The following is a 27119-nucleotide window of genomic DNA, read 5'->3' as shown; positions in this document are numbered from 1 at the left end:
CTGTTTTAGTCAAGGGGTAAAAGGTGAAGCACGTTGCTTAGAACGGGATCGGAGTTATGGTAGTAGTTGTGAGACGACTTTTTATTTATTAACAAGGTGCATAAAGCAGTGTGCTGCTGCCCTATACTATAAGAATGATCACAGAGTATAGATCAAGAGCTGCGAGTTCATCTAATATCCCCGTCTCACAGGATGTTTAGTCATGCATTGAATCGGAAGGAACATGAGTGAGAGTCTAGTTTATTATCCAGCACTCTCAAACTCTGGGCAAAGCACAAGAATATCTTCAAATATTGGTGAGCGTATGAGGTTGTTACAGAGCTACAAGTATCTCGTACCGTTTGGTCTGAATTTATTGACAACAGAGCACTCACGAAAAGTGTCTGAGAGTGTGTCCCAGCTCTTGTTAACATAGTTACAATTGGAATGTTCACCATTGGGTGATTCGTTAACTGCAGCCACCTGCCCTAGATATAGATATCCCAGCCTAATTCTGGCAATTACAATGTCACACAGTCTGGTATTCACCTAGTTGTACTTGCGGGTGTTGAGCTCTGCTCAACACCCGCAAGCTCGGCCCGCCTCTCAACTGCCAATCAGTCAACTGTTACTAACTGCTAAGTAATTTTTTTTCCACACACACCCACGAAGCAGCCCGTAGCAGCTGGCTAACTCCCAGGTACCTATTTACTGCTAGGTAACAGGGGCATCCGGGTGAAAGAAACTGCCCATTTTTGTTTCTCGCCGGTGCCGGGAATGGAACCCGGGCCACAGGATTACGTGACCAGCGTGCTATCCACACAGCCACCGGTGCGCCGGTGGCTGTGTGGATAGCACGCTGTGTGGCTGTGTTTTGTGCTGCCGTACATATAATTCTCGGTTCTAAACATATTATTGTATTATGTGCCCTACTCTGCTCTCCTCTCACTCTGTTATGCACTTATCTATCCCTATCATACGTATGGTATCTGTGCTTGGGGTTCAACCTCTGCAAACTACTTCAAGCTCATCATCACCCAGCAGAAATCTGCTATCAGGACAAACTCTACTTTCAGGCAACACACAGCTCCCCAGTTTAAATCCCTAAACATACTAAACATGAATTCACTCCATACATTCTCTTGTGTCAATTACACTTATAAAACCCTGTTTTTAAGTGCAAACCCTGTTCTGAAACTCTTCCTGGACAAATGTAATAGAACACATAATCACCACACCAGACATAAACATCTCTTTGATATCCCCAGAGTCAAACTGAATCTGTGTAAACACTCTATGCAAATAAATGGACCTAGTCTATGGAACTCACTCCCTAATGAATTGAAAAGCTGTCCACCTTTTTCCTTATTAAAAAATAAAACCAAAAAGTACCCAATTTCATCTTCATAGTCTTCTACCTAGAGTTTTATCTTCACATTGTTTCTAGTGCTACCCAATCCCCTATTATTTGTACCTAAGCCATATTCTTTACCATTGTAATCTTAGATCATCTGATATCATGGTTGGTGTATTGAGTGCATATTCTACTGCATTATTCCTTGTAATGATCCTCATATTGTGCTTCAGTGAACCAATGTATAACCCTGAGATGTTTTCCTAATTGTACCTAGTAATCCTTGTTCATTATTCTGTATTGTTATTATTGTGTATTATTCTAATGTTTTGTTTTTTAGTTTAGTTCATTTATTATGCACCCCATACCCATCTTGTGGGCGGTAGTGGAAAGGGTTACAGAGGCACATAAATAAATAAATAAATGTTTATTTAGGTAAGGTACATACATACAAGAGATTTTACAAAGATTGATGGATTTATAGATAGAGCTAGTACTTACAATGCCTAAAGCCACTATTACGCAAAGCGTTTCGGGCAGGTAAAACATTAATGACTAAAGCTTAATACTAATTGGGTATAAAGAATAAAAGTGTTATAATAAATAAATAATATTAAATAAATACGTTATAATAAATAAATAAAAATAGAGATAAAAGAGGGGGGAACATGGCTGAAAAAGCAGGACAAATACAATTAGGTCGACAAACAGCGTTGTTAAAAAAAAAAGACATAATAATAATAATAATAATAATAATTTTTATTTAGGCAAAGGTACATACATAAAGAGATTTTACAAAGTTTGTTGGCTTTATAGATAGGAGCCAGTACATACAATGCCTAAAGCCACTATTACGCAAAGCGTTTCGGGCAGAACATGGGTTGACAATTGAGGGGTAAGGTAGGTTACAGGGAATTTATTAGGTACTGCTTCGTTTTTATCTTAAACTGGTTGAGAGAGGTACAATCTTTAATATGGTTGGGAAGGTCATTCCACATTCTGGGTCCCTTGGGCATAATGGGCTCAGGGACTGAACCCCACAATTCATTTAGCTAAGCAAGTTAAATGAATTGTGGGGTTCAGTCCCTGAGCCCATTATTCAGTCCTTAATCTGCTTTTGTGTCAAAATTTCTTGCAATGTACCTGTAAACATTTTTTGTCAATTTTACTGTTAATTACTGTATCTAAAAATTATCTGTTAGTTTAAGGACTTGCCCGAAATGCTATGTGTGCTATACAAGAATGTAATTATATGTAATATATATATATATATATATATATATATATATATATATATATATATATATATATATATATATATATATATATATATATATATATATATATATATATATATATATATATATATATATATATATGTCGTACCTAGTAGCCAGAACTCACTTCTCAGCCTACTATTCAAGGCCCGATTTGCCTAATAAGCCAAGTTTTCCTGAATTAATATATTTACTATAATTTTTTTCTTATGAAATGATAAAGCAACCCTTTTCTCTATGTATGAGGTCAATTTTTTTTATTGGAGTTAAAATTAACGTAGATATATGACCGAACCTAACCAACCCTACCTAACCTAACCTAACCTATATTTATAGGTAAGGTTAGGTTAGGTAGCCAAAAAAAGCTAGGTTAGGTTAGGTTAGGTAGGTTAGGTAGACGAAAAAACATTAATTCATGAAAACTTGGCTTATTAGGCAAATCGGGCCTTGAATAGTAGGCTGAGAAGTGCGTTCTGGCTATTAGGTACGACATATATATATATATATATATATATAACTAAATAAATAGTTACACAAAGAATTGATAGAAAATGGAAGATTCCCTGACGTCTTCACAACAAACCCCATATTCACCTACGTATATACAGTATATATTAAACTCAAATTATTCTTTTAAACCACAGTCTAGTGTTCAAACTTAATAAAATAGTATTCACTAGGACTGAATAATTATACCATATAGTTTGGCTCCCTTGTTATTATTGAATAAGCTTAGAAAAGTGGCACAGTATTGGAACCAAACAATGTGGGGAGAGTAAACAAAGACACGCGGTAGGGAGGCGCTCCCTGACAATTTTTTACAACACAGAACAGTTCTTCTTACGAGCTTTGACACAGGATCCCCTACGATCCTTCCAACTGAAGAGATCATGAACAAAGGGAAGAACAACTTTCGGTATTTCTATTGCATGTAATACTGGCCATTATTATTGTAGGAAATCGCGCAAAAGGGAAAGCAACGAAGAGAAAGGAAGCGCAGGCCCCTCAGAAAGTAAAGGAAGTACCTAAGCAAACATTAGTTGTGGGAGATTCCCAGATAAGGTATTTGGATAGAACGTTTTGTGCTAGAGATAGGGGGAACAGGATAAGGGTTTGCTATCCCGGAGCTGGCATTGGTGATATTATAAACAACATGAATGATATTATGGCTGGTAATGGGAACAATCCCATTATTTGCATTAGCGTGGGAGGAAATGATGTTGGTCGAGTCAGGAGTGAGGAACTGATTCAGAGGTATAAAACAGCCATAGAGTTAGTTAGGAGCAAGGGAGGAATCCCGATCATATGTGGCATTCTTCCAAGAAAGGGAGTGGGAAATGAATGGATATCGAGGGCACTTGGTGTCAATTGCCGGCTGGAAAGATATTGCAAATCAAATGCAATATCTTTCATAGACAACTGGGAACACTTCTATGGAAGAAATGAAATGTATGCTCGTGATGGGGTGCATCTATCGAGAGCTGGGGTTGTTGCTGTTGCGAACTCGCTAGAAGAAGTGGTTAGAGGTGTTTGTTTGGGTTTAAACTGTTAGTAGATAGAGGTATGGGAATTGATTTGGAGGAAGGAGGTAATAAAAGTATGTGTTTGTGGGAGAAAGGAATTGGCAAAACGATCAGGGAAAGAGAAGGTCCGCAAAATAACAATTCACTTAGGGTATATTACACTAACAGTAGAAGTCTAAGATATAAAATTAACGAATTAAATGCTCTTGTCTGCACAGAAAAAATAGATATTATTGCACTTACCGAAACGTGGATGAATGTAGAAAATAGAGAACTATTAGCTGAATATCAAATATATGGATTTAAACTATTTCACACAGATAGATATATTAGACGAGGAGGTGGAGTAGCCATATATGTTAGGGACAATTTGAAATGTAGTCTCAAAGAGGGAATCAAAACAGAGCCACACACAGAAACTATTTGGATTGAATTAAACGAAAAAGCTAATAATATTATAATAGGAGTAATATATAGGCCACCAAATTTAGACAGAATGGAAGCAAAGCACCTATGGGATGAAATATCTAGAGCATCTAGATCTAACAGTATTTATGTCATGGGTGACTTTAATTTTAGCGGAATAAACTGGTTGAACAAAACAGGGAATAGTGAAGCAGTAGATTTTCTAGAATTAATTGACGATTGCTTTCTTACGCAACACATTAAGGAACCAACACGGGAAAATAATATTTTAGATTTAGTGTTAACTAACAGGGAAACGCAAATTAATGACATCGAAATAGGGAGTGAGCTAGGGAGCAGTGATCACAAAGAAATCAGATTTAGCATAGAATGGAATAGACCAGTAGGAGAAAATTCTGTTAAAGTGCCAGATTTTCGAAAAGCTGATTTTAATAGCCTAAGAAATTTTTTGGGTCAAATTGATTGGAAAGGCTTGGGTATGGGGTGTGGGCCGGTCTTGGAGCGAGACATGAACCCAGCGTTAGGTGACTTAAATGGGGATTTCGATGTGGATTCAATATATAACTTATTTAAGAATATTCTAAACAAAGCACAGGAACGTAGTATACCATACAAATTGAATAGATCGTATACTAATGACCCAAAGTGGATAACAAAGAATTTGAAGAACCTTATAGGTAAAAAGAGAGCTTGGTACAAAAGGATTAAAAATGGGGAGGTCACTTTAGAACAGGAATTCGTACAACTGGTTAGAAATGTTAAAAAAGAGATAAGGAAAGCAAAAAGGAACTATGAAGTTCGCATAGCAGGGCAAGCAAAGACAAATCCTAAAGGGTTTTTTCAGTTATATCGTACTAAGACTAGGGAAAGGATAGGTCCATTAAAAACTGAGACAGGTCAAATAACAGATAGTGATGAAGAGATGAGTAGTATTTTTAATAAATATTTTGTATCTGTATTTACTAAAGAGGAACTTAACAATATGCCTTCAGCCGAACAAGTCTATGTGGGTGGGGACGAGGACAGGTTGACGAGTTTAGCAGTTACCAGGGAGGATGTTCTTAAACAAATAGTAAAACTCAAACCAAACAAATCCCCAGGGCCGGATGAAGTGTTTGCTAGGGTGCTTAAAGAATGCAAAGAGGAGCTTTGTGACCCACTGTCAACCATATTTAATAAATCAATAGAGTCAGGCAGAGTGCCAGAGTTTTGGAAAGTTGCTAATGTGATACCAGTTTTTAAGAAAGGAGATAGATCACTTGCGTCTAACTATCGACCAATTAGCCTAACGTCTATTGTGGGAAAGTTACTCGAATCTATAATAGCAAATAAAATTCGTCTTCATCTTGAAAAACATAAATTAATAATTGAGTCGCAACATGGTTTTATAAATGGCCGTTCATGTTTAACAAATTTGTTATCTTTTTATTCTAGCATTGTTGAGGCAGTTGATAGTGGTAAGGATTGCGATGTTGTATACCTTGACTTTAGCAAAGCTTTTGATACAGTGCCACATGAAAGACTGATTAAAAAAATAGAGTCTCATGGTATTGGGGGTGCTATATTAAGCTGGATTAGGGCATGGCTATACCAAAGGAAACAGAGAGTTAGTATAAATGGAATCAAGTCAGAGTGGGAAAATGTTGTAAGTGGAGTGCCTCAAGGCTCTGTCCTGGGACCTCTGTTGTTTATAATATATATAAATGATTTAGATTCAGGTTTGAGTAGCAACATTTGCAAATTTGCCGATGATACGAAAATCGGTAGGGAAATTAATTCGGAGGAGGACTCACTATCACTTCAAGTTGATCTAGATAGGGTTTTGAAATGGTCAAAGGATTGGCAGATGCAGTTTAATGCTGATAAATGTAAAGTTCTGAGGTTAGGTAATGATGATAGAGTTACAAGATACGAGCTAGATGGTGTTGTGATTGCGAAGTCGGATTGCGAAAGGGATCTGGGAGTTATGATTAGTAAGAATTTAAAACAAAAGGATCAATGCATAAATGTTCGTAATAAGGCAAATCGGACACTTGGATTTATTAATCGCAGCGTTAGTAACAAGACACCTGGTGTGGTTCTCAAGCTATATCTTGCTCTAGTTAGGCCCCATTTAGATTATGCAGTTCAGTTTTGGTCGCCATATTATAGAATGGATATAAATTCACTTGAACGTGTCCAGCGTAGGATGACTAAGTTAATTCCCCAAATTAGAAATCTTTCATATGAAGAAAGATTAACAAAGCTTAAGTTGCATTCACTGGAAAGGCGAAGAGTTAGGGGTGACATGATAGAGGTTTACAAGTGGATGAATGGACATAACCGGGGGGATATTAATAGGGTATTAAAAGTATCAACACAGGACAGAGCACGAAACAATGGATATAAATTGGATAAGTTTAGATTTAGGAAAGACTTGGGTAAATACTGGTTCAGTAACAGGGTTGTTGATTTGTGGAACCAATTGCCGCGTAACATTGTGGAGGTGGGGTCCCTCGATTGTTTCAAGCACGGGTTGGACAAGTATATGAGTGGGATTGGGTGGTTATAGAATAGGAGCTGCCTCGTATGGGCCAATAGGCCTTCTGCAGTTACCTTTGTTCTTATGTTCTTAAATATCGTTAATACACGGGGGGCTTCCACCCCAACAGAGTGAGTAGTGTTTTACTCAGCAACACACACATTAACTCATGTCACACCTGTATTTTATATGTTAATGGAGCCATTATTAATCCCATTCCTTTGGCAGGTAATTTGTGATTTGTAGATACTGAGAAGGTGAGCTGGCCAACATAAACTGTGATGTTTCTTGCTACCCTAGCACAGACAACATGAGTGCCAGCTGCCATTATAAAACTAGACTACATGGACCACACTCTTAATTTGATGTAGTCACTCTGCCAATCAGGCCATATCAACCCTATAGCTAAGGACTCAAATTTCCTTTAACTAACACATTAGATAACTATAGAATCAAACATACTGTAGTTTAGACCACCATATGTGGTATAATTTATAGTAGTAATCGGGTAACTATTTATAGCTTATTATATAACCACCCATTGTGGTATAAGCTATAAATATCCCTTCAAACTATGTGCAGATAAATTCTGGCAGGCTGAATCAAATATACAGTCCTCTTAGAATCATAATCATAAATATTGAAGTGACAAAAAATAGAAAATAAATATTCTCAAAGAATAAAAACATACAAGTGTCAGGATTTTCCCACATAAGTTTGGTCCTCAAAGAACTGGATAAGCCAGAATTAAACCAGTGGTTCATCAAATCTAGGATCAACAAATTAATCAGTGCAAAATAAATAAATAAATAAATATATATATATATATATATATATATATATATATATATATATATATATATATATATATATATATAATATATAATATATAATATATATATAATATATATATAAATTATAGCAGAAATACACTGCTATACAATTTTCTTACCTAACTTATTCAACCTCGGCTAACAGTGGACAGAACTTACAACAGGCAACAGTATTGTTCCAAGAACTGAACCAGAGAACAATTATGTGCTATTTCATTACAAGAGGTTGATAAGAGGCTAATTTTTAATTTTACCCATAAAATATAATTTTAAGTGTTTACATATAAACATTTAACACAATATTGCATTATTCTAATTTACTGCATATATTACCATTATTTACAGCCAACTCTTATACGAGGGGTAGAACAATATTAGACTGGTATTGTAGAGCAACCTAGTCTAACTTAATTAATTGTGCTAACCTGGTGTAAGGGTAGGATTTTACACCTGTTTAGAGTTGAACCTATAGTACCGCCTAGCAAGTATTAACATTGTGCAGTTTACCTATAATATTAGGACATCGCGAGTTGTGTTGTACGTTTACCATAACCATATTAACTATAATCATCGCACCTTTGAGTGATTTATTAGTGTCTAAACCAACCTAGGGTGATAATTGAGGAGCTAACCTAAAGGTACTACCATAGACACTGGAATATCACTCAAATCATTAGTGTGTGTATGATTATATAATGTGTATATATATTTAAATATTAAGCAGCTCTAGAAGCAGCCCAAGCCCAACAAGGTTTGGCCCTAGTACAACTGCAGTAAGGCTAGCCCAAGCAGCCATCATGTCTACTGCAAGAAACAGTAAAGTGATCCTAACAAGTATGAAAGACCATTTAACCAGACATATCAATAAATGCGAAGATCTGTGTAAACAAACTCCTGTTGATCATGTTAAACTGGAGGGCTATTATAAGTTTGCCAAAATGAAATTTGACCAAATAAAAAGTGAAATAGAAAAATATGTGGCTGTTCTTACTGATACGACGATAGACGATAGTGATCTAGAGGCTGTCATAAATGAACAGGCAGATTATGAAGTTGCCATTCAAATCAAGTTACAACACTTTGTCAATGTAATAACACATTACAAGGCAACAACAAATATTACAACCACAGCTCCCCATAACCCGACACGGCCAGAAGTCAAATTACCAACGATTAGTTTACCTACTTTCTCTGGAACAGAGGACGAAAATTGGGATAACTTCTGGGACAAATTTGTTATCTTGGTGGATGCTAATTCCAATATAACTAAAATCACTAAATTTTCTTACTTACAAGAAATATTAAAAGGTGAAGCATTAAAATTGGTCTCTAATTTAACAGTATCAAATGATGGCTATGATAGCGCAGTAGAGCTCCTTAAGGAAAATTATGCTAAACCAGAACGAACTATCAGACTTTTAACAAAAAAATTGGTGGATATGCCATCAACAGATGGATCTGCTGACTCACTCCAAGCCTTTAGATTGGAGCTTGAGTCCTTACTCAGAGCACTTAGCCGTAAAGTAAACGTAGGTGAATCGGATTGGTTAATTCAATTTCTTGTAATACGCAAATTACCCAGTGAAATACTGGATAAGTTGTGTGCCTTACATAACAAATCTTCTCTGACAGTACAGGAGATCACAGAAGGTTTACGCTCTGTTATAGAAAGACAGAGAGAGCTGGTGAGACAACACAGGAGATACAACACAGATGGTAAATCAACACCTAAACCTTCGTTAACCACCCATAGTAAACCACAGAGTACAAACAGTACTCCAAATAAATCTAAACCAACTACCTCCACTCTAAGGTGGAAACACGGCAGTGTGGGCACATATGCAGTGGGTCCCTCCAAACCTACAGTTAATGTGTCACCCAAGACGGTGACTTCCAAAGGTGCTGTAGCATGGAGGCCATGTCTGTTCTGTGAAGAAGAACATTCTCTGTACAACTGCAATACTTACCCTGATCGTGCTACACGTGTACAACGACTCAAGGAGTTGCACAGATGCACCAGGTGCCTCAGGTCACATAACCCCAATACCTGTGCAACCCAAATGCGCACCTGCAATAGGTGCAATAAGGGTCAACACCATACAGCACTGTGTGGGGACATAAGACCAAGGTCTTCCAAACCCCAGGTGGAGTAAGAAACTCCCACCATTGTACGCCTCTCTACAGTACATGAGAATGTGCGTGACCCTTCAAGAAAGTCTTATAATAATGTGACTTTGCCTACTGCCCAACTACTCATCAAGAATAAAGGGACCAAGGTCACCACACGTGGATTATTTGCCCAAGGGTCCCAGAAAACTTGCGTCACACAGAAAGTGGCAGATGAACTTAAACTAAAGCCTGTAACACAGGTAAAATTAAATCTTTCAGGGTTCATGATAAACACAGGACCCCAAGACTACACAGTGGTCCAACCACTAGTACATTTAGGTGGATATGTCCAACCTGTACAGGCCATAGTAGTCGACCAAATCCCATTTGACATGTATGTTCATGGTCTAGAGAAAACAGTCAGATTCCTCCAAGGAAAGGGAATCAAATTAGCTGATAACAAAATAACGTCTGATCACCTCACCGATGTAGGAATACTTATAGGTGCAGATTATTACCATCAATTCATCACTGGACAAGCTAAACAACAGGGAATGACCCTGTTAAAGTCAGCAGGAGGCAATTTACTCACAGGTAGAGTCTTAAACCTGAAGATGCCTATGCCTGGCGACAATCAGTACTACTAGAAAATCAAATTTGTCAGCTGAATATAAATCTCCAGCAACTAAAGACAAAAAAGTATACAGCTGACTACACAAATCAAAGACTGAATTTGGTACAATTATTATTAGCCGAGATGGTTTCTATGGGCCTCAATGGATAGTCAATGACCAGTAGCCTAAACAGCTACAAGTCACAGCGACCAATGCCACTGATCCCACTGCAGTCCCGGAATCATACTTGACTGTAGTAAATGTTCACATTCAGTCCTCTAAGCATAATAAAATACAATAAAGCTAGAAAACCTAGCATCACCGGAGTTAGTAGGAAAGTAAAATCACCACGAGACTTCCAACACCTGCAACTCCTATAGGGGCATCAGGCCTGATCAAACTGACACATAAAGGTGCCAGTCAACAATAATAGTAAACTCCTTATGTAGGTAGGCATTAGGGAAATTAACTAGGGTCAGCAGAGTACAAACTGAGGTCTGTACTCACTCAAGAAAATACAGCTGATTATATATCAACAGAGGCTGATCTTAATATCACAATTTAAAGTTGAAGGTGAGCTTATGTGTCTTCAGTGGCAAACTAGTGGACAGTAGCCTAAACAGTTACAAGTCACAGCGACCAATGCCACTGATCCCATTGCAGTCTCAGAGCCATCCTTGATTTTAATGATTGAACACACTCAGTCCTCTGAGTTGAATAAAACTTAATTAGGTTAGAAACTTAGTATCACTATGGGGCAAACAACCCCTACAATAAGATCCACCAAAACCCTGATGACATTGTTTGGTGGACAGTGATGGACCATGCTCAGAGTGGCCTATATTAGTTCATCCAAACTGTCAGGGCATCTTGAGAATAGTGAAGGTAAAATGCCGAAGCAACACTACTCTCAAAACATTAGAGAAATTAGTTCCTTTAGAACTGGCAGGAAAAGAAGACGCTCAAAGACTTGCATCACCCAAAGCGCCAGTACAGGACATAAGTCCAGAACGGACTGCTACACAACAGTGCAAGCTCAAATTAAAGAAACTGTAATTCTGAGGGCGAGGAATAAAGTGTTCGCACGCCTTATTGGGACTTTGACCTGTATTTCGCCCCCCCCCCTCCCCTATATATATATATGTGTGTGTATGTGTGTGTGTGTGTATATATACACACACACACACCATATCAACCCTACAGCTAAGGACTCAAATTTCCTTTTATAGGAAAGTATGCTTGATTCTACAGTAGATAATTGTAGAATGAAGCATACTGTAGTTTAGGCCACCATATGTGGTATAATTTATATTCGGCCACCATATGTGGTATAATTTATATTAGGCAAATATTATATATCAGGTAAATATTTATAGCTTATTATATAACCACCCATTGGGGTATAAGCTATAAATATCCCTTTAAACTATGTGCAGATAAATTCTGGCAGGCTGAATCAAATATACAGTCCTCTTAGAATCATAATCATAAATATTATTTATATAACCACCCGTGGTATATCTACAGAGTTCGTCACTGAACCAATGGTGGAGTTAGACTCTAGGTGCTGTGTATCTGGCCATCTCATATTTGTGTCCACTTACACTGGTTTACATCCAAGTTGCTCTCGGACAGGCTGATGGGAAAGCTTGGCTTCTGTTTATATTAGTGGAATTTCTTGGAAACTTGCACTAATGTCTAATTGAATTATTATTATTATTATTTATGTAATTATGCACAAAGAAATCACATTAACGTGATGTATCAATGAGAAAATTTAATCTTCCTCACAGCTCCTACAGACTTTTTCAATGTTAATTATTGTATGTGGGATTATGTGGAACCTTTTAAGTGTTTACAATAAAATTTCTTGGAATGGGGATTCTTTGTGGGATGATTTAGGTAGCTGCCACATTACCTGTAATGTGAGAACTAAGCCACACACCAGTAGAGGAGGAAACAATGACGATTCGGTCTGTCCTGGACCATTATCATGTCAACAATCGACTTGATAATGGTCCAGGACGAACCGAAACGTGGTCGTCTCCTCATCTTCTGGTATGTGGTTTAGTTCTCATATCTTCAAGCCACGTTATTGTGACTCCTCGTCTGCACCTGCAATGTGGTAGCTACAATTGTTATTGCTACAGATGGGCCGGTGTGGATGTGGGCACCGTCAGCGACCCAGGACGTTACTGAGGGCGAGGACCTCGTCATCACTGCCCTGGCTGCTGCCAACCCTGGACCTGTGAGGTGGGTTCTTCCTCGCCATATCCACTATAACTGCTACTTACACAACTGTTGTGGGTTGCATCCAGGGAAAGGTCAGTACAGTTGGCCCAGTGGGGACTTCGATTAGGCTTTAACAAGTTTCCTGTCCCAGACTAGGTGACAAATGACACCGCCACAGCCACCATTACCAGGTCACCACTGCAGAAATCTCCTCTACCACCACACGCATACACACCAGTGACCACAGTCACTGCCCTCATTTCAAAACAACCATCACGACCATCATTATTACCATTATCATCAATATAACCACCCCCATTATTATCAATATAACACCACCATTATCATCACCATCACTAATACCAGCACCATCTTCCCCAGTTTCCCCCCCCCCCCCAGTACCCACTACACATTTGCATCACAATCATTATGCATCGTCATAATCATGACAACCACCAATATGACAACAATTAAAGCTGGAAACCACACAGGTCGAAGACTAATACAGTGGGGCCTCGATTTACGATGGTAATCCGTTCCTAGAGACAGATCGTAAGTCGAAATATCGTAAGTCAAAGCGATTTTTCCCATAAGAAATAAAGGGAATTGAATTAATCCGTTCCCCACCCACCAAAATATTAACATACAAGTACATTTTTTACTGAATACAATTCTGTATTCAGAATGTACAATACAGTACATGTTTATCTTACCTTTATGGAGGACTCTTGATGGCGTATGGAAGATGGTTAGGAGGGAAAAGGAGAGGTGTTACTGTTTGGAAGGGGAGTCCCCTTCCATTATAACATCAGGCAGTGAGGACTTCTCTGGGGTACACACTCTGGCATGTTTTGCCTGCATACCACTAGGACCTGATTCTGGCTCAATGCTTGATTTTCTCACTAGAAATCGTTCCATTGAAGATTGTTTTTCCCTTCTTTCCAACACTCGTCTGTAGTGAGGCATCACATTGTCATTAAAAAGATCAATGCAACGGGCTGTTACAGCTTTATCTGGGTGATTCTTTTCAGCAAAACTTTGCAGTCCTTCCCATACTGCACACATTTCCTTAATTAATGAGGAAGGGACATCCTCTAATGCCGCCACCTCCTCCTCCTCTGAAGATTTATTGTACTGCCTAGCTAGTTCAACAACACTAGTACCATTTTCATATTTACATATGACTTCTTGTTTTTCCTCTATGGTCATTCTTACATGTCTTTTCATATGTTGAACCTTACCACTGACTTTCTTGGGACCCATGGCATGATATATTATAATCAGTTTTATGTTCAAAAAGCAAAAAATAACCACAATCGGAATTTCCTATAGGCGTGATCATCACTAAGTGGGCAGCTCTAGTAAACTGAGGCAGGTCGGCCCGAGTGACCAGGAACCACACGCTTGGTGGACCCAAACGTGTACCAACAAATATCGTTAGTCGACAACACTATCGTAAGTCGAGTCACATTTTTCGATCAAATTTACATCGTAACTCGAAATTATCGTAAGTCGAGGTGCCACTGTACTCTTGTTCTATACGTGTGGTGAACAATTGGAATATATTGAAAAGTTGTGGAAGCCACCTCCATCCACAACTTTAATGGCCCATTCGACAAAGAATTCACATGCCAAGAAAGTTAAATTATAAAGCAACAGGCATAAGAAGGTTAGTGGCTAGGTGGGTCACAGAGATCTAGACAACTTCCCATAGTCCCAGATCAGTAAGCATCACTACCAAAGAATTTATTTTTTAATGATCAAGTCTGTATAATGCTATTGGGACAATTCTGGTTGAATGGATGTTGTATGCATAGTTTTTGTAATTTTTATTAAAACACCACAAACATTTGATTAGTGATATTATATATGGATTTCGACGTTAACAGATACACGTGGTGGCGGGGACCGGCCGCCATTGAGGGCGAGGATGCAGACGGTGGTAGTGGGCAGTTAACCTTGCTGCGCGTTGATCGTCACTTGTCTGGGGATTACACTGTGGTCGCCAGCACTCCACTTTCGGCAATAAACTCCTCTTTCTTCATCAATGTACAGTGTCAGTGTTTACTAAGATAATTTTAGTCTTAGCGGTTGTCCACACATCTGTTAATCTCAATTTATTGAATGCATTTTCTCTTTTGCATGGCCATTTACATCAAAACAGTCTTTACCACATTCATTGTCATATGATTGGCATGATTACTTTGTTTAATTTTGTTAGTTTTGATTTAGGTTATATTCGGAGAGAGGAAACAATGGAAAAGCTGCTCAACAGATGGTCCCGAGGAGGTGGTTGCGGCGGAGCGAGTGATGGTTGATGAAGATGGCGCTGCCACTGTGCTCTGCTCAGCTGCTGGTAACCCCACTCCTAATGTTTCCTGGACCAGGGATCCTCACATTACCGGGTAAGATCTCAATATTGTTCTATGGTATGCTGGCATTTAACTGGATCAGCAACAGCAGGAATTCCAGTCATTACCTGATATTCTTTTAATTATAATTTGTACATTTTTCTCAAAAGTACAAAAAGTAGTCTCTGCCACAATATGATGTGTGCATTATTCAGTTAAGTTAAGCACTGTTGGGTCTGACCAGTAACTGGATGGAAACTCGTGTAGAGAGCCTTGCACTTGGCAAAGGAGGACAAAATAAACAAGTGAGCTGTGTCCCCAACCATGGGTTATTGGTAAAGAATTTACTTTTTGTTTTCTAAATCAATTACAGTATATCTGTTTTACAAAAAACTATAATGAGCTTTGTAAAAATTTTGGTGAAAATGTGATACATTTATATTAGTACAATGAATAGCCACAAATCTAATTAATATGGATAAAGTGATAAGCTTGGTACAGAACACTGTTGGGTACATTCATTTAACACATGGGCTGGTTACTGCTGTTCAGTTTCAGGTAATAATGGTGCAGTATTATTCTTGTATTAGAGGAAGGTGCTGATAGTAGTATTAGAAATGCAGTTAGTGCAGATTTTTCGATAGAATAGGGTAATTAGTAGTACAAACACTCGTTGAATAAACGTGATCTAGTTTTTCAATTTGCAGTATTATGAAAATTAGGTACTATAATGAGGAAATTAGCTGCTTTTTTTTAATTAAGTAAATATTGTGCAATTCTTCCCTCTTTACAAAGGTATTTCTATATTTTTGCATGGATTGTTTGCATGGTTTCAGCAAACTTAAGCAATGTCAGAGATACTTACTTCTAGTATGATGTTCATGGCTTCTGTTACATCAGTCTAATATTTACCTGAATTTACCTGAGGGCCACTACCTCTATAGTGGCCTCGATGGGGACTGGAAACCGACGGCTTGTCATTGGTCCCCAATTAGTCTTGATGTTTTGGAAATGTTGTCATTTATTATTTTAGGCTACACCGCCTATACTTTCACATATACGTGTATTTTTCTTTATTTAGAAGCAAAATTTGAATATACTAGTCCAAAAATTTAAGATTTTATAATTTACACTAAAATTATTTGCAATTTCATTAAACATAAGCTGAGATCTATTAATAAATGGCTCAATTTTTCACACAGTATAAGGTGCAGTGCTGTAGTGTATGTTCTTATCTTTGTCCACACATTAAATTTCAATGTCATATGAATCTACACACAAGCTGAACTTCCAGAGATACAATACTGTACCTAATTGTAGCTAAGTCATATTGTGGTGAAAAGTTCGAAAGCAATTGTCCTATACAAGCAGAAATCTACTGTTTAACATGCAAATTGAAATTTATGAAGGCTGAAGAACATTTTACAACATTAACCTAACCTCATTTATTTACCCAGCCCAGTAATTTGGGTTTTAGTAATAAATAATTTTAAAATAAAAGTGATAATAAATACAACCCAGTAATTTATGTACCAATGTAAGTCATTAGCTTTGTACTACTGTTGACAGTACAGCATGTGGGTTTTATTTCTTCAGCTCGATGGTACTGTTGTCTACAGGCCTGGGCGAGGCTCGCTTAGTAGTTGAGTGGGCTACGCGGACAGACACCGGCATCTACCTCTGTCATGCTACCAATGTTGTCTCCTCGTATCCTCCCATCCCCACGGCCATTGTTGTTACTCGTGAGTTATATGAAATAAATACTGTACCCTATATTCAATGCAGTCATTGTCAACATACTATACTGTATAAAGCTGTCTCAAGTATTATGCAGGTAGAGTTTAACACCATGGAGTGCTCAGTTCCCTGTCCTGGGCCACCAGTATGTGCAGCTTTTAAAGTATTAAAAAAATTCGGAGCAACAAAAAATTCCAAAAATTATCTTGCACTTAATATTTTGACTAAATATTTGTTATCATACTGGTGCCATATACCCCAATATTCTAATTACAGTAATAAATTATGTATAAACCAGATATTATGTAACTCGCTCTTCCCTAATAACACTATATTATTCACTCGTCTATCCATATCTTGCTTACGGTATCTGCACCTGGGGATCTACAACTCAAAACTGCCTCATACACACAATTATTCAACAAATCAGCAATTACAACAAACTCCAATATACACACACTATTGTTATAGAGTACAATATACTTTAAGGTGGAATACTAACACGGACCTCGAATGCTTCTTAAGAGAGGCTGCAATAGAACTGATAAGAACCGCATGAGAAATATTATCATCTAACTGATATATACAATTCAACCTTACCAAAGGAAGAAATGCCATGCAAATAAATTATCCTAAATTGTGGAAAGCTCCCAAAATGCAATAAAATTCATTTGCATTTGGGACTAAAGCCAGATTCTGGCTTTAGTCCTGGTAAGCCGTTCAGGACTCCCTAAAGCTGATGTGACTCATATGAGTGGCGCTTCTTTGGCGAGCTAGCTTCAGTGAGCCACCATTCAGCCCTTCCAGAAAACGTTATATTAGAAAAGAGTGTGTGTATATTATGCTTGGAAATGTAATTGCCTCACAACCCAATTAAATATATTTATATCTCCCTTGAATTTTAGGCTTCAAGCCTTTCAAAATTCAGTACTGTACAGTACTTTCAACTTATTTAATACATATTATCTTGAGAGCTTTCCTCCTATATCCCCTAACATTTCAGTAAACTTTTCTTTGCTCTTTCATAGTACAGGGTATTTTAATATGTCCATAAATTCAGTATACTCAGTATATTTATTGACAGATGGGAAAGAGGCATGTTTTCTTGCCCAGAACATGTTGCACTATGGAGGAAAGTTTTGCTCCATAGACTCATAGTAGCTCTTTTAATATTTATTTTAAATTTGTTAGATATGTTATTTGCTCAACTTGAAATGACATACATAAATACTGTGGTACCCTTAAACACATAATAGCTTTACAATGCTAATTGGTACACAAAGTGTAATTTATTTATGAAATTTTCTCAGATTTTTTAATGCAGTCCAGAGGTCTATGTTTCTCGGGGGTTCGAGATACTCTGAACAATGTACTGTACTTTGAAACCCATTGCCAGAAAAGTTGCATATAGGAAAACCTATATGCAGAGAGGCTCAAGCTGTTTCAGAGAGCCCTAGCCAAGGCAAGAAGCTTAGGGAAGATAATTGGGAAACTTTTGTTAATAGCCAACTCAGCCAGGAATGGAAGTATATTAATTAAAAGAATCAAAGGGCATAAGATTGGCCAAGTATCATACCCTCACTTTCTATACAGAGCAAATGAGTTGATGCTTGGGCAACCACCTCTAGCTTCAATAATCTTCCCTCAGACACAATTAACTTTAATGGTGGTTATGGTAATAGAAATTGTAACTTCATGCTCCATAAGGAAGATTAATGCAATGTGATATTTACTGAGTTTGAGTTACTCTTGACCCTGAACAAAGGTATAGCCACATCCTCCAGTGAGGATGGTATCACATATGACATTGCATTTGCTTCCTTTAGTACCAGGAAATCCACTTCTTGAGCAGTATAATATGAGCTATATTACTGGGAACTTCCTATCTCTTGGACCATCAGTATAATCATTCCAATTCCCTGCTCAGCTTAGACTCTCTTATTAGTATATCTGGGAGTTTCCATTACCTGCTGATGTAGACCTGACCAAATGTAAACTGTGTATTCAAAATTATTTGCACACCCTCCGTCACTCTATGGTGGATTGCGGAAAACTGTGTGTACTTGTGATCGTTCTCGAACTGATTGTTGATGTAATACTGTAATATTCATTAAAATGTGTAACTGGCTCATCAAGACTGTAACTAGCTTAGCTAAATGAATGTTGGGGTCAAGTCCCAGAGCCCATTATGTGCCAGTGTAACCTTTTCAACTTCTGCCCACAGGCTGGGTATGGGGTGCATAATAAATTAACTATACTAAACTCTCAGGGTTTGATATTGTAAGAAAAGTTCATCTTTCTGGGTATACCAGCGGTGGACACCAAAGGCTACACAAAAAACCCACACTACCATTGCTGGAGCATGCCAACACAATATTTTGAGTTTCTCAGTCATTACAAATACATAAAACACCATCCTTTATATTTGCTAATGCATATGGTATATGTTCATCAGAGGAGCCTACTTCAGCCTCTACGAATATAGAAGAGGAAGAAATAGGCAGGTCATGGGCTCATATTGGAGAGAGTGCATGGCTGGACTGCCGAGTTAAGGCCGCACCAGCACCAACTTTCAGATGGGCCACTAATAGGAAGGGTTTGATTTCTAACAGCAACAAGTATTTCATTCACGTCTCACAGGTAAAGTGGCACCTCTTAATTAAACCTACCGTATGACTGATATTTTATGATTATTATAAAGAACAGTGTCTCCTTAAGGTAATTAATATTACCTGTGTTCTTGGATTAATTTGTGGTCTTCTGGAGTTTATACCAGGGAGTTGCATGATGTTCTGCAACAGGGGTATATTTGTTACTGTACTTTGTATGGGTGCACGGACTGTTCAGTGTATCCAAATGGGTCATGTATCCAAATGGCAGAGCATCTGTATGGCCTAGTTTCGCTTTTTTCTTTTTCTTTTTTTTTTTTTAGTTGGGTCATGGGCTCATGGACTCTTGCCTTTTTTGGTCAAGCATTCTACTGGAGTTAGGTTAGTGATCTCTAAGAACTGCCACACTGGCACTTGGATTGTAAGGTGGCACGAGCTTCTAAGCCATGCCCTAGAGTACAAACTATCGAAACCTGGCCTTTACTGTATGAAATATAGAGGCAACTAGAGTTTGCTCTATAATATTCCTTATAGCCAAACATCAAACATACCGAACCTTGAACCGGAACACCTTCCTCACTCCAGGGGCCAAACAAGATTAAAGTATACAAACAGGGAAAATAATAATTTCTATTATTACAAAGGATTTTATTTCTAGATCTTAAAGTTACTTTACAAGATAACTATTAAATGGAAGTTATATTTTCACAGAATATTTATTGTTTTGAATAGTGTTATTCTGAATACTGGTCCCACCAAAACTGGGACTTAGCCATTACTTTACCTTACAATCTTCTCACAACTCTAATTACAAATTCCAGATATACTAACACCACAACGTTAATAGTGGAATCATTAACCCCGAGTGGGTTATCTTGAGTTGATTTCGGGGCTTTAGTGTCCCCGCGGCCCGGTCCTAGACCAGGCCTCCACCCCCAGGAAGCAGCCCGTGACAGCTGACTAACTCCAAGGTACCTATTTACTGCTAGGTAACAGGGGCATTCAGGGTGAAAGAAACTTTGCCCATTTGTTTCTGCCTCGTGCGGGAATCGAACCCGCGCCACAGAATTACGAGTCCTGCGCGCTATCCACCAGGCTACGAGGCCCTGTATGGGTTATGACAGTTAACAAATATCATTGAGATGAATAGTTTGACATGGAACACATGCTCAGACGTAAAACACTCTAGAATGAACGGATCAAACAGCAGTCATTACCAGTGGACCAGGGAACATGTACGCAATAAGTGTGTGTGTGTGTGTACTCACCTAGTTGTGCTTGCGGGGGTTGAGCTTCGGTTCTTTGGTCCCGCCTCTCGACTGTCAATCAACTGGTGTGCAGGTCTGTGTGGAGACACGGTACTGGTGTACTGAACAAGTCTATGTGGGTGAGGAAGAGGACAGGTTGACTAGTTCAGCAGTTACCAGGGAGGATGTTATTAAGCAAGTAGTGAAACTCAAGCCAAACAAATCACCAGGGCCGGACGAAGTGTTTGCCAGGGTGCTTAATGAATGAAAAGAGGAGCTTTGTGAGCCATTGTCTACCATATCTAATAAATCACTAGTCAGGTAGAGTGCCAGAGTCGTGGAAGGTTGCTAATGTGGTACCAATTTTCAAGAACTCGACTCGACAACTCGACACTCTCTCTGATTCTAGAAGAATGTCATCTCCCAAATGAAACCTTGTATCTGGCCTCCTGCTCTTTACACCTATCTTCATTACATTACATTTGCTTGGGTTAAACTCAAATAACCATTTGTTGGACCATTCCTTCAGTTTGTTCAGGTCTTTTGAAACCTAATGTTGTCCTCTGTCTTAATCCTAATCCTGTCTTAATGTATGTGTGTGTTTAATATGTGTGTCTGCAAATCAAGGTATTTAGCTCTTGGACCCTGCCTTTCTAGCCAATCTATTTTTCCTCTATTATGTCTACTACATATATTTCTTTCTAACACATGTACACACACACATCCCTAGGAAGCAACCCGTAGCAGCTGTCTAACTCCCAGGTACCTAGTTACTGCTAGATGAACAGGGGCATCAGGGTGAAAGAAACTGCCCATTTGTTTCTGCCTCTGTCAGGAATCGAACCCAGGCCGTTCAGGACTACGACCCCTGAGCGCTGTCCACTCAGTTGCGAGGCCCCAAGTGTGTAATTACCTAAGTGTTACCTAAGTGTAGTTACAGGATGAGAGCTACACTTGTGGTGTCCCGTCTTCCCAGCACTCTTTGTCATATAACACTTTGAAACTACTGACGGTCTTGGCCTCCACCACCTTCTCACTTAACTTGTTCCAACCGTCTACCACGCTGTTTGCGAAAGTGAATTTTCTTATATTTCTTCGGCATCTTTGTTTAGTTAGTTTAAATCTATGACCTCTTGTTCTTGAAGTTCCAGGTCTCAGGAAATCTTCCCTATCGATTTTATCAATTCCTGTTACTATTTTGTACGTAGTGATCATATCACCTTTTTTTCTTCTGTCTTCTAGTTTTGGCATATTTAATGCCTCTAACCTCTCCTCGTAGCTCTTGCTCTTCAGTTCTGGGAGCCACTTAGTAGCATGTCTGCACCTTTTCCAGTTTGTTGATGTGCTTCTTAAGATATGAGCACCACACCACCGCTGCATATTCTAGCTTTGGCCTAACAAAAGTCGTGAACAATTTCTTTAGTATTTCGCCATCCATGTATTTAAAAGCAATTCTGAAGTTAGAAAGTGTGGCATAGGCTTCTTGCACAACGTTCTTTATGTGGTCCTCAGGAGATAGTTTGCTATCGAGAACCACCCCCTAGATCTCTTTCTTTATCAGAATTCTTTAAAGATTTCTCACATAATATATAGGTTGTATGGGGTCTATGTTCACCTATTCCACATTCCATAACATGGCATTTATTCACATTAAATTCCATTTGCCAAGTGGTGGTCCATATACTTATTTTGTCCAGGTCTTCTTGAAGGGCATGACAATCTTCTAGGTGTCTTATCTTCCCTATTATCTTAGCATCATCAGCAAACATGTTCATATAATTCTGTATTCCATCTGGTAGATCTTTTATGTAGACTATGAACATTACCGGTGCAAGAACTGAACCCTATGGTACTCCACTTGTGACATTCCTCCAATCCGATACATTGCCTCTGATTACGACCCTCATTTTTCTATCAGCTAGGAAATTTTTCATCCATGTTAGAAGCTTACCTGTCACCCCTCCAATATGTTCCAGTTTCCAGAACAACCTCTTATGTGGAACTCTGTCAAAAGTCTTTTTTAGGTCCAATTAAATGCAGTCAACCCAACCATCTCTCCTGTAAAATCTCTGTAGCTTGATCATAGAAACTGAGTAAATTCATTACACAGGATCTTCCAGAACGAAAACCATACTGTTCGTCTGATATTACATATATAATTTTTCTCCAGGTGTTCTACCCATTTAGTTTTAATGATTTTTTCCAATATTTTGACTATTACACTTGTCAATGATACAGGTCTATAATTGAGGGGGGGTCTTCCCTGCTGCCACTTTTGTAGATTGGGACGATGTTAGCCTTTTTCCACACATCAACTACAACTCTTTTACACAGGGATGCCTGAAAAATCAATTGAAGTGGAATGCTGAGCTCAGGTGCACATTCTCTCAGAACCCATGGTGAAACTTCATCTGGACCAACTGCTTTGTTCTTACTTAGCTCCTTTAGCGTTTTCTCCATTTCATCTCTAGACACCTCTATGTGCTCTATGCTGTTCTCTGGAATTCTCATTGTGTCTGGTTCCCTGAAGATTTCATTTTGCACAAACACACTTTGGAACTTTTCGTTTAATGTTTCACACATTTCTTTTTCATTTTCTGTGAATCTATTTCCCATTTTCAACCTCTGAATATTATCCTTTACCTGCACTTTGTTATTTATGAATTTATAGAATAGACCTGGTTATGTTTTACATTTGTCCACAATCCCTTTTTCAAAATATCTTTCTGCCTCTGTCCTCACTGCCTCTCTCCTCACTATGACAAAGAGTGCTGGGTAGACGGGACACTATGAGCATAGCTCTTATCCTGTAACTACACTTGGGTAATTACACACACTCACACTCCATTGGGATTTATGATCCCAAATTCACATACGGAGCCGGCTATTGAGACAATCTTGCCAAACTCTCAACCTCGACCAACTTTTCCAAACGACTGGAAACAGGCCAAATGGGATAACCCCATAGTGGAGAACACTGCAACATTATTACTGGAGGCAGCTTCTGGGAAGGACAGAGCATGCCTCCTAGCTGTGCAAGCTCCCTATGCCGGGGACTTTCTGTTGGCTATCCCTAATTCAGCCTTGGACACCCGCCTGGACCATTGGGCTCTACGTATTGGTTTTGCCCTGCTTCTTTCTGCCCACTGAACTGAACACTTAACACCGGTGTATCGGCAGCTATGCGTCGGCAGACCAATACAGCAACCATGGTCTCATCTGTCGTGAGTCACAGAGAAAGATTGCCTGACATTAAGAGAAGTTTAGCTACAGCTGGGTGTCCAACACAAAGGTAACCTCAGATGTGCAGACCTGACAAGTCACAAACGCCCAAATGGAGTCACCCTGTCACTCAGATGGAGTATTCTATGGTATTCTCTGGAATTGGTATTTGGTCAGGCTCTCTGAACTCCTCATTTTGTACAAACACACTTTGGAACTGTTCATTTAGCATTTCACACATTTCTATTTCATTCCCAGTAGTCCTGTTCCCTGTTCTCAATCTCTGGATTTTATCCTTTACATGCTGCTTGCTTTTAATGAATTTATAGAAAAGGCCTGGATCTGTTTTACATTTGTCCGCTATAACTTTCTCAAAGTTCCTTTCTGCTTCTTTCCTCACCGCTTTGTAGTTGTTTCTTGCTTACTTGTAATGCTGGTATGTTTGCGGGGTTAGGACTTTTCCGATATTGAACCCATTTTCTTGTTTTATGCTCTCTGGCCCTCTCACAATTTCTGTTGAACAAATATTGTTTCCTTGTCTTGCATCTCTGTTTTGGTATGAATGTTTGTGTTCCTTCATCGTATATTTTGCAAAATTTAGCATACATCTCTTTACTTCCTTTCCTAGCAAAAAGTCTGTCCAATTAAACTCATTAAACATTTTCTAAGTTCTCCATACTGTCCTCTCTTGAAATCGAGTTTGTCAACTGTTTCAATGTCCCCATTCTCTGCTGGATTATATCGCAAAGCATATTTCATTTCAAACAGGACATGATCACTCTTTCCCAAGGGAGGAAGGTACTGGATGTCAAATATCTCTTCTTCTTTCCTGGTAAATATTAGATCCAGTATTGACAGAACATCCTCTTCCCTCATTCTTGTGGCGTGCTTGTGTGTGAGCGGGGGGAGGTTGCCAGATTTAGCGTGCAAGAAATGGGTGATGTTTATTGATGATATTAGGCGAATTAATAAATGGCAATGTTACAGTTCTCATTGACTTAAAGTTTAAACAGTTTATGACGTGGCCAAGATGCATTGGTTATTTAGTACCATTGTGTGGCAGTCATCATAAAAAGTATTGTCATTCATCGTCTTTAACACTTTGCCTACAATATATTCTGTATTTGGGTCCCTCAATACCTTAAGAGAAATTAGATATTATAATTGTTAATAGCTAAGTATTTGAGTCTTGCAAATTATTTGTCCTATTATATGTCAAATGTATATTGATTTGGTTTACTGTTGGTGTTCATTCAATTTTCATTTAATTACAAGCTTTCACTATAAAGAAATATTTAATTTGTCAGCTGGTTGACAAGGTGATTGAGTGGTCATCTGTGTTAGAAATCAGGAGTGTGACTGTCCATGATTATACTGACTACACCTGCACCGCCCATAATGCCCAAGGTTCATACGCTCTCAATTTCACCCTCGGCGCACCCATCGTACCTAGTGTTCCAATTAACTTGAATGTAAGTAATTTTGTTCAGTTGATCAAATCATTTAGGATAGCATTAATGAGAAATAAATGTCTAATGTAGTTATAACATATTAGTGATATTGCCACATCTTACAGATTGAAAATTTGAAACCTGCAAGTAAGGTTTTAAAGTGTAGAATAAGAGCCTTCAATGTGCAAACTGGCTTTGATATGCTTATCTGTTAGTGCATATCTATCAGTAACTGCAGGAGATTGAGATTTTGCTCTTTATGCTCCACCTCCTAGGCATTCATACCTGATGTGCTAATTGCCTCATTTAAACATTTAACATTTTCATCATATTTTTTATATGTGGATGGAATTGGCTTCAACAACCTATTCCTTCAGTGCATTCCACTTGCCAACCATCTGTACAGGGAATGAAAACTTCCTTACATCTCTTGACTGCCTGTTCAGCTTCCATCAATGCTCCTTTGTCCTACCTCTCTTTTTTAAATAGGGTTCTTTTATCCACTTTGTCTATTCCCCCCCAAGATCTTGTTCAAAGTTACTGTTTCTTCTCTTGTCTAAGGTTGTGAGGATGAGTTCTCACCTGTTCTCATAGCCGAGAACTCTAATATGTCGTTCTAATCTGGTTGCAAACCTTTGAACTTTCACAAGTTTCTGTTAATGCTTCACAAGGTGTTGGTTCCATGGTGGTGCTGCATACTCAAATAATGGTTTCACATAAGTAGTGCGTATGAACTTTAAGCCTTCTTATTTAGCTTATTTGTTTGCTAGCTTTCCATATGCTGCTGATGTTATCCTGTTTAGGCAAGCTTCCAGTGTTAGTGTTGGGATTATGTTCATTTCCAAGTCTTTTTCTCTTATTGTATTTTGTACTGAAGTTGCCTTCTCCTTATGATGTAGTTTAATACAGGTCTTATATTTCCTTACCCATTTTCAATACTTTATGCTTATTTAGATAGAATTCCAGTAGCCATTTACCTGCCCGCTCCCTAAATTTGACAAGGTCTTCTTGCAGTACCCTACAGTCCTCTTCAGTCCTTGCTCTTCTTATTAACTTTGTGTCTTTTGCAAACATCGACATGTGTGAGCTCATGTGCTCTGTTAGGGCATTTATATAAATGAAAAAAGAGCCAGGGTACTTGGACAGAGCCTTGTGAAACATCACTTTCCACCTCTTTAGGCTGACACATCCTGTCTGACTATTGCCCTTTATTTCCAGTCCATCAAGTACTCCTGTGCCGAGTCCAGTAACTCATGTTATTCTCACTTGTCTCTCCAAGTTGTGTATTAGTCTTTTGTGAGAAACTGTGTGAAAAGCTTTTTGGCAGTCCAAGAAGATACAGTCTACCTATCAATCATTCTCTTGTCTTACTTTGGTGACCCCTGTCATAGAATTCAGTATAGTTAAGCGTGATTGTTCCCTCTGAAGCCATTTTGTCTCATATAAAATCTATTCTTCCCTAAATGTTCTATAATTCTTTTTCTGATTTTTGTCCAGAATCTTACTATGGAATGCATGTTAATGACACTAGTCGATAGTTTAGTGATCCATGTCTGTCCTCTTTCTGAATATTGGAACTACATATGCCTTCACAAAGAAATGACACTAACATGATATATATTTATGGTAAAATT

At 38.4% G+C, this 27119-nt stretch overlaps 1 protein-coding gene across 3 annotated transcripts in view; it reads left to right on the top strand.

The window, feature by feature from the left end:
* Positions 1 to 27119, top strand: part of LOC123755806 (nephrin) — an 88662-nt gene that overhangs the window by 47253 nt on the left and 14290 nt on the right. The window contains exons 11-16 of one of the 3 annotated variants that reach the window (XM_069300101.1): positions 12787 to 12889; positions 14758 to 14917; positions 15101 to 15273; positions 16816 to 16961; positions 19412 to 19596; positions 25342 to 25506. In XM_069300101.1, coding sequence (XP_069156202.1) covers positions 12787 to 12889; positions 14758 to 14917; positions 15101 to 15273; positions 16816 to 16961; positions 19412 to 19596; positions 25342 to 25506 — 932 coding nt within the window. Of the gene's footprint in view, positions 1 to 12786; positions 12890 to 14757; positions 14925 to 15100; positions 15274 to 16815; positions 16962 to 19411; positions 19597 to 25341; positions 25507 to 27119 lie in introns of all 3 variants that reach the window. The other 2 variants (XM_069300102.1, XM_069300103.1) reach the window with 2 other exon arrangements.

The sequence above is a fragment of the Procambarus clarkii genome, chromosome 43, assembly GCF_040958095.1.
Source record: "Procambarus clarkii isolate CNS0578487 chromosome 43, FALCON_Pclarkii_2.0, whole genome shotgun sequence".
NCBI classification, from domain to species: Eukaryota; Metazoa; Arthropoda; class Malacostraca; order Decapoda; family Cambaridae; genus Procambarus; species Procambarus clarkii.
The sequence above is the reverse complement of the archived record's forward strand: the minus strand, read 5'-3'. Positions and strand labels throughout refer to the sequence as shown.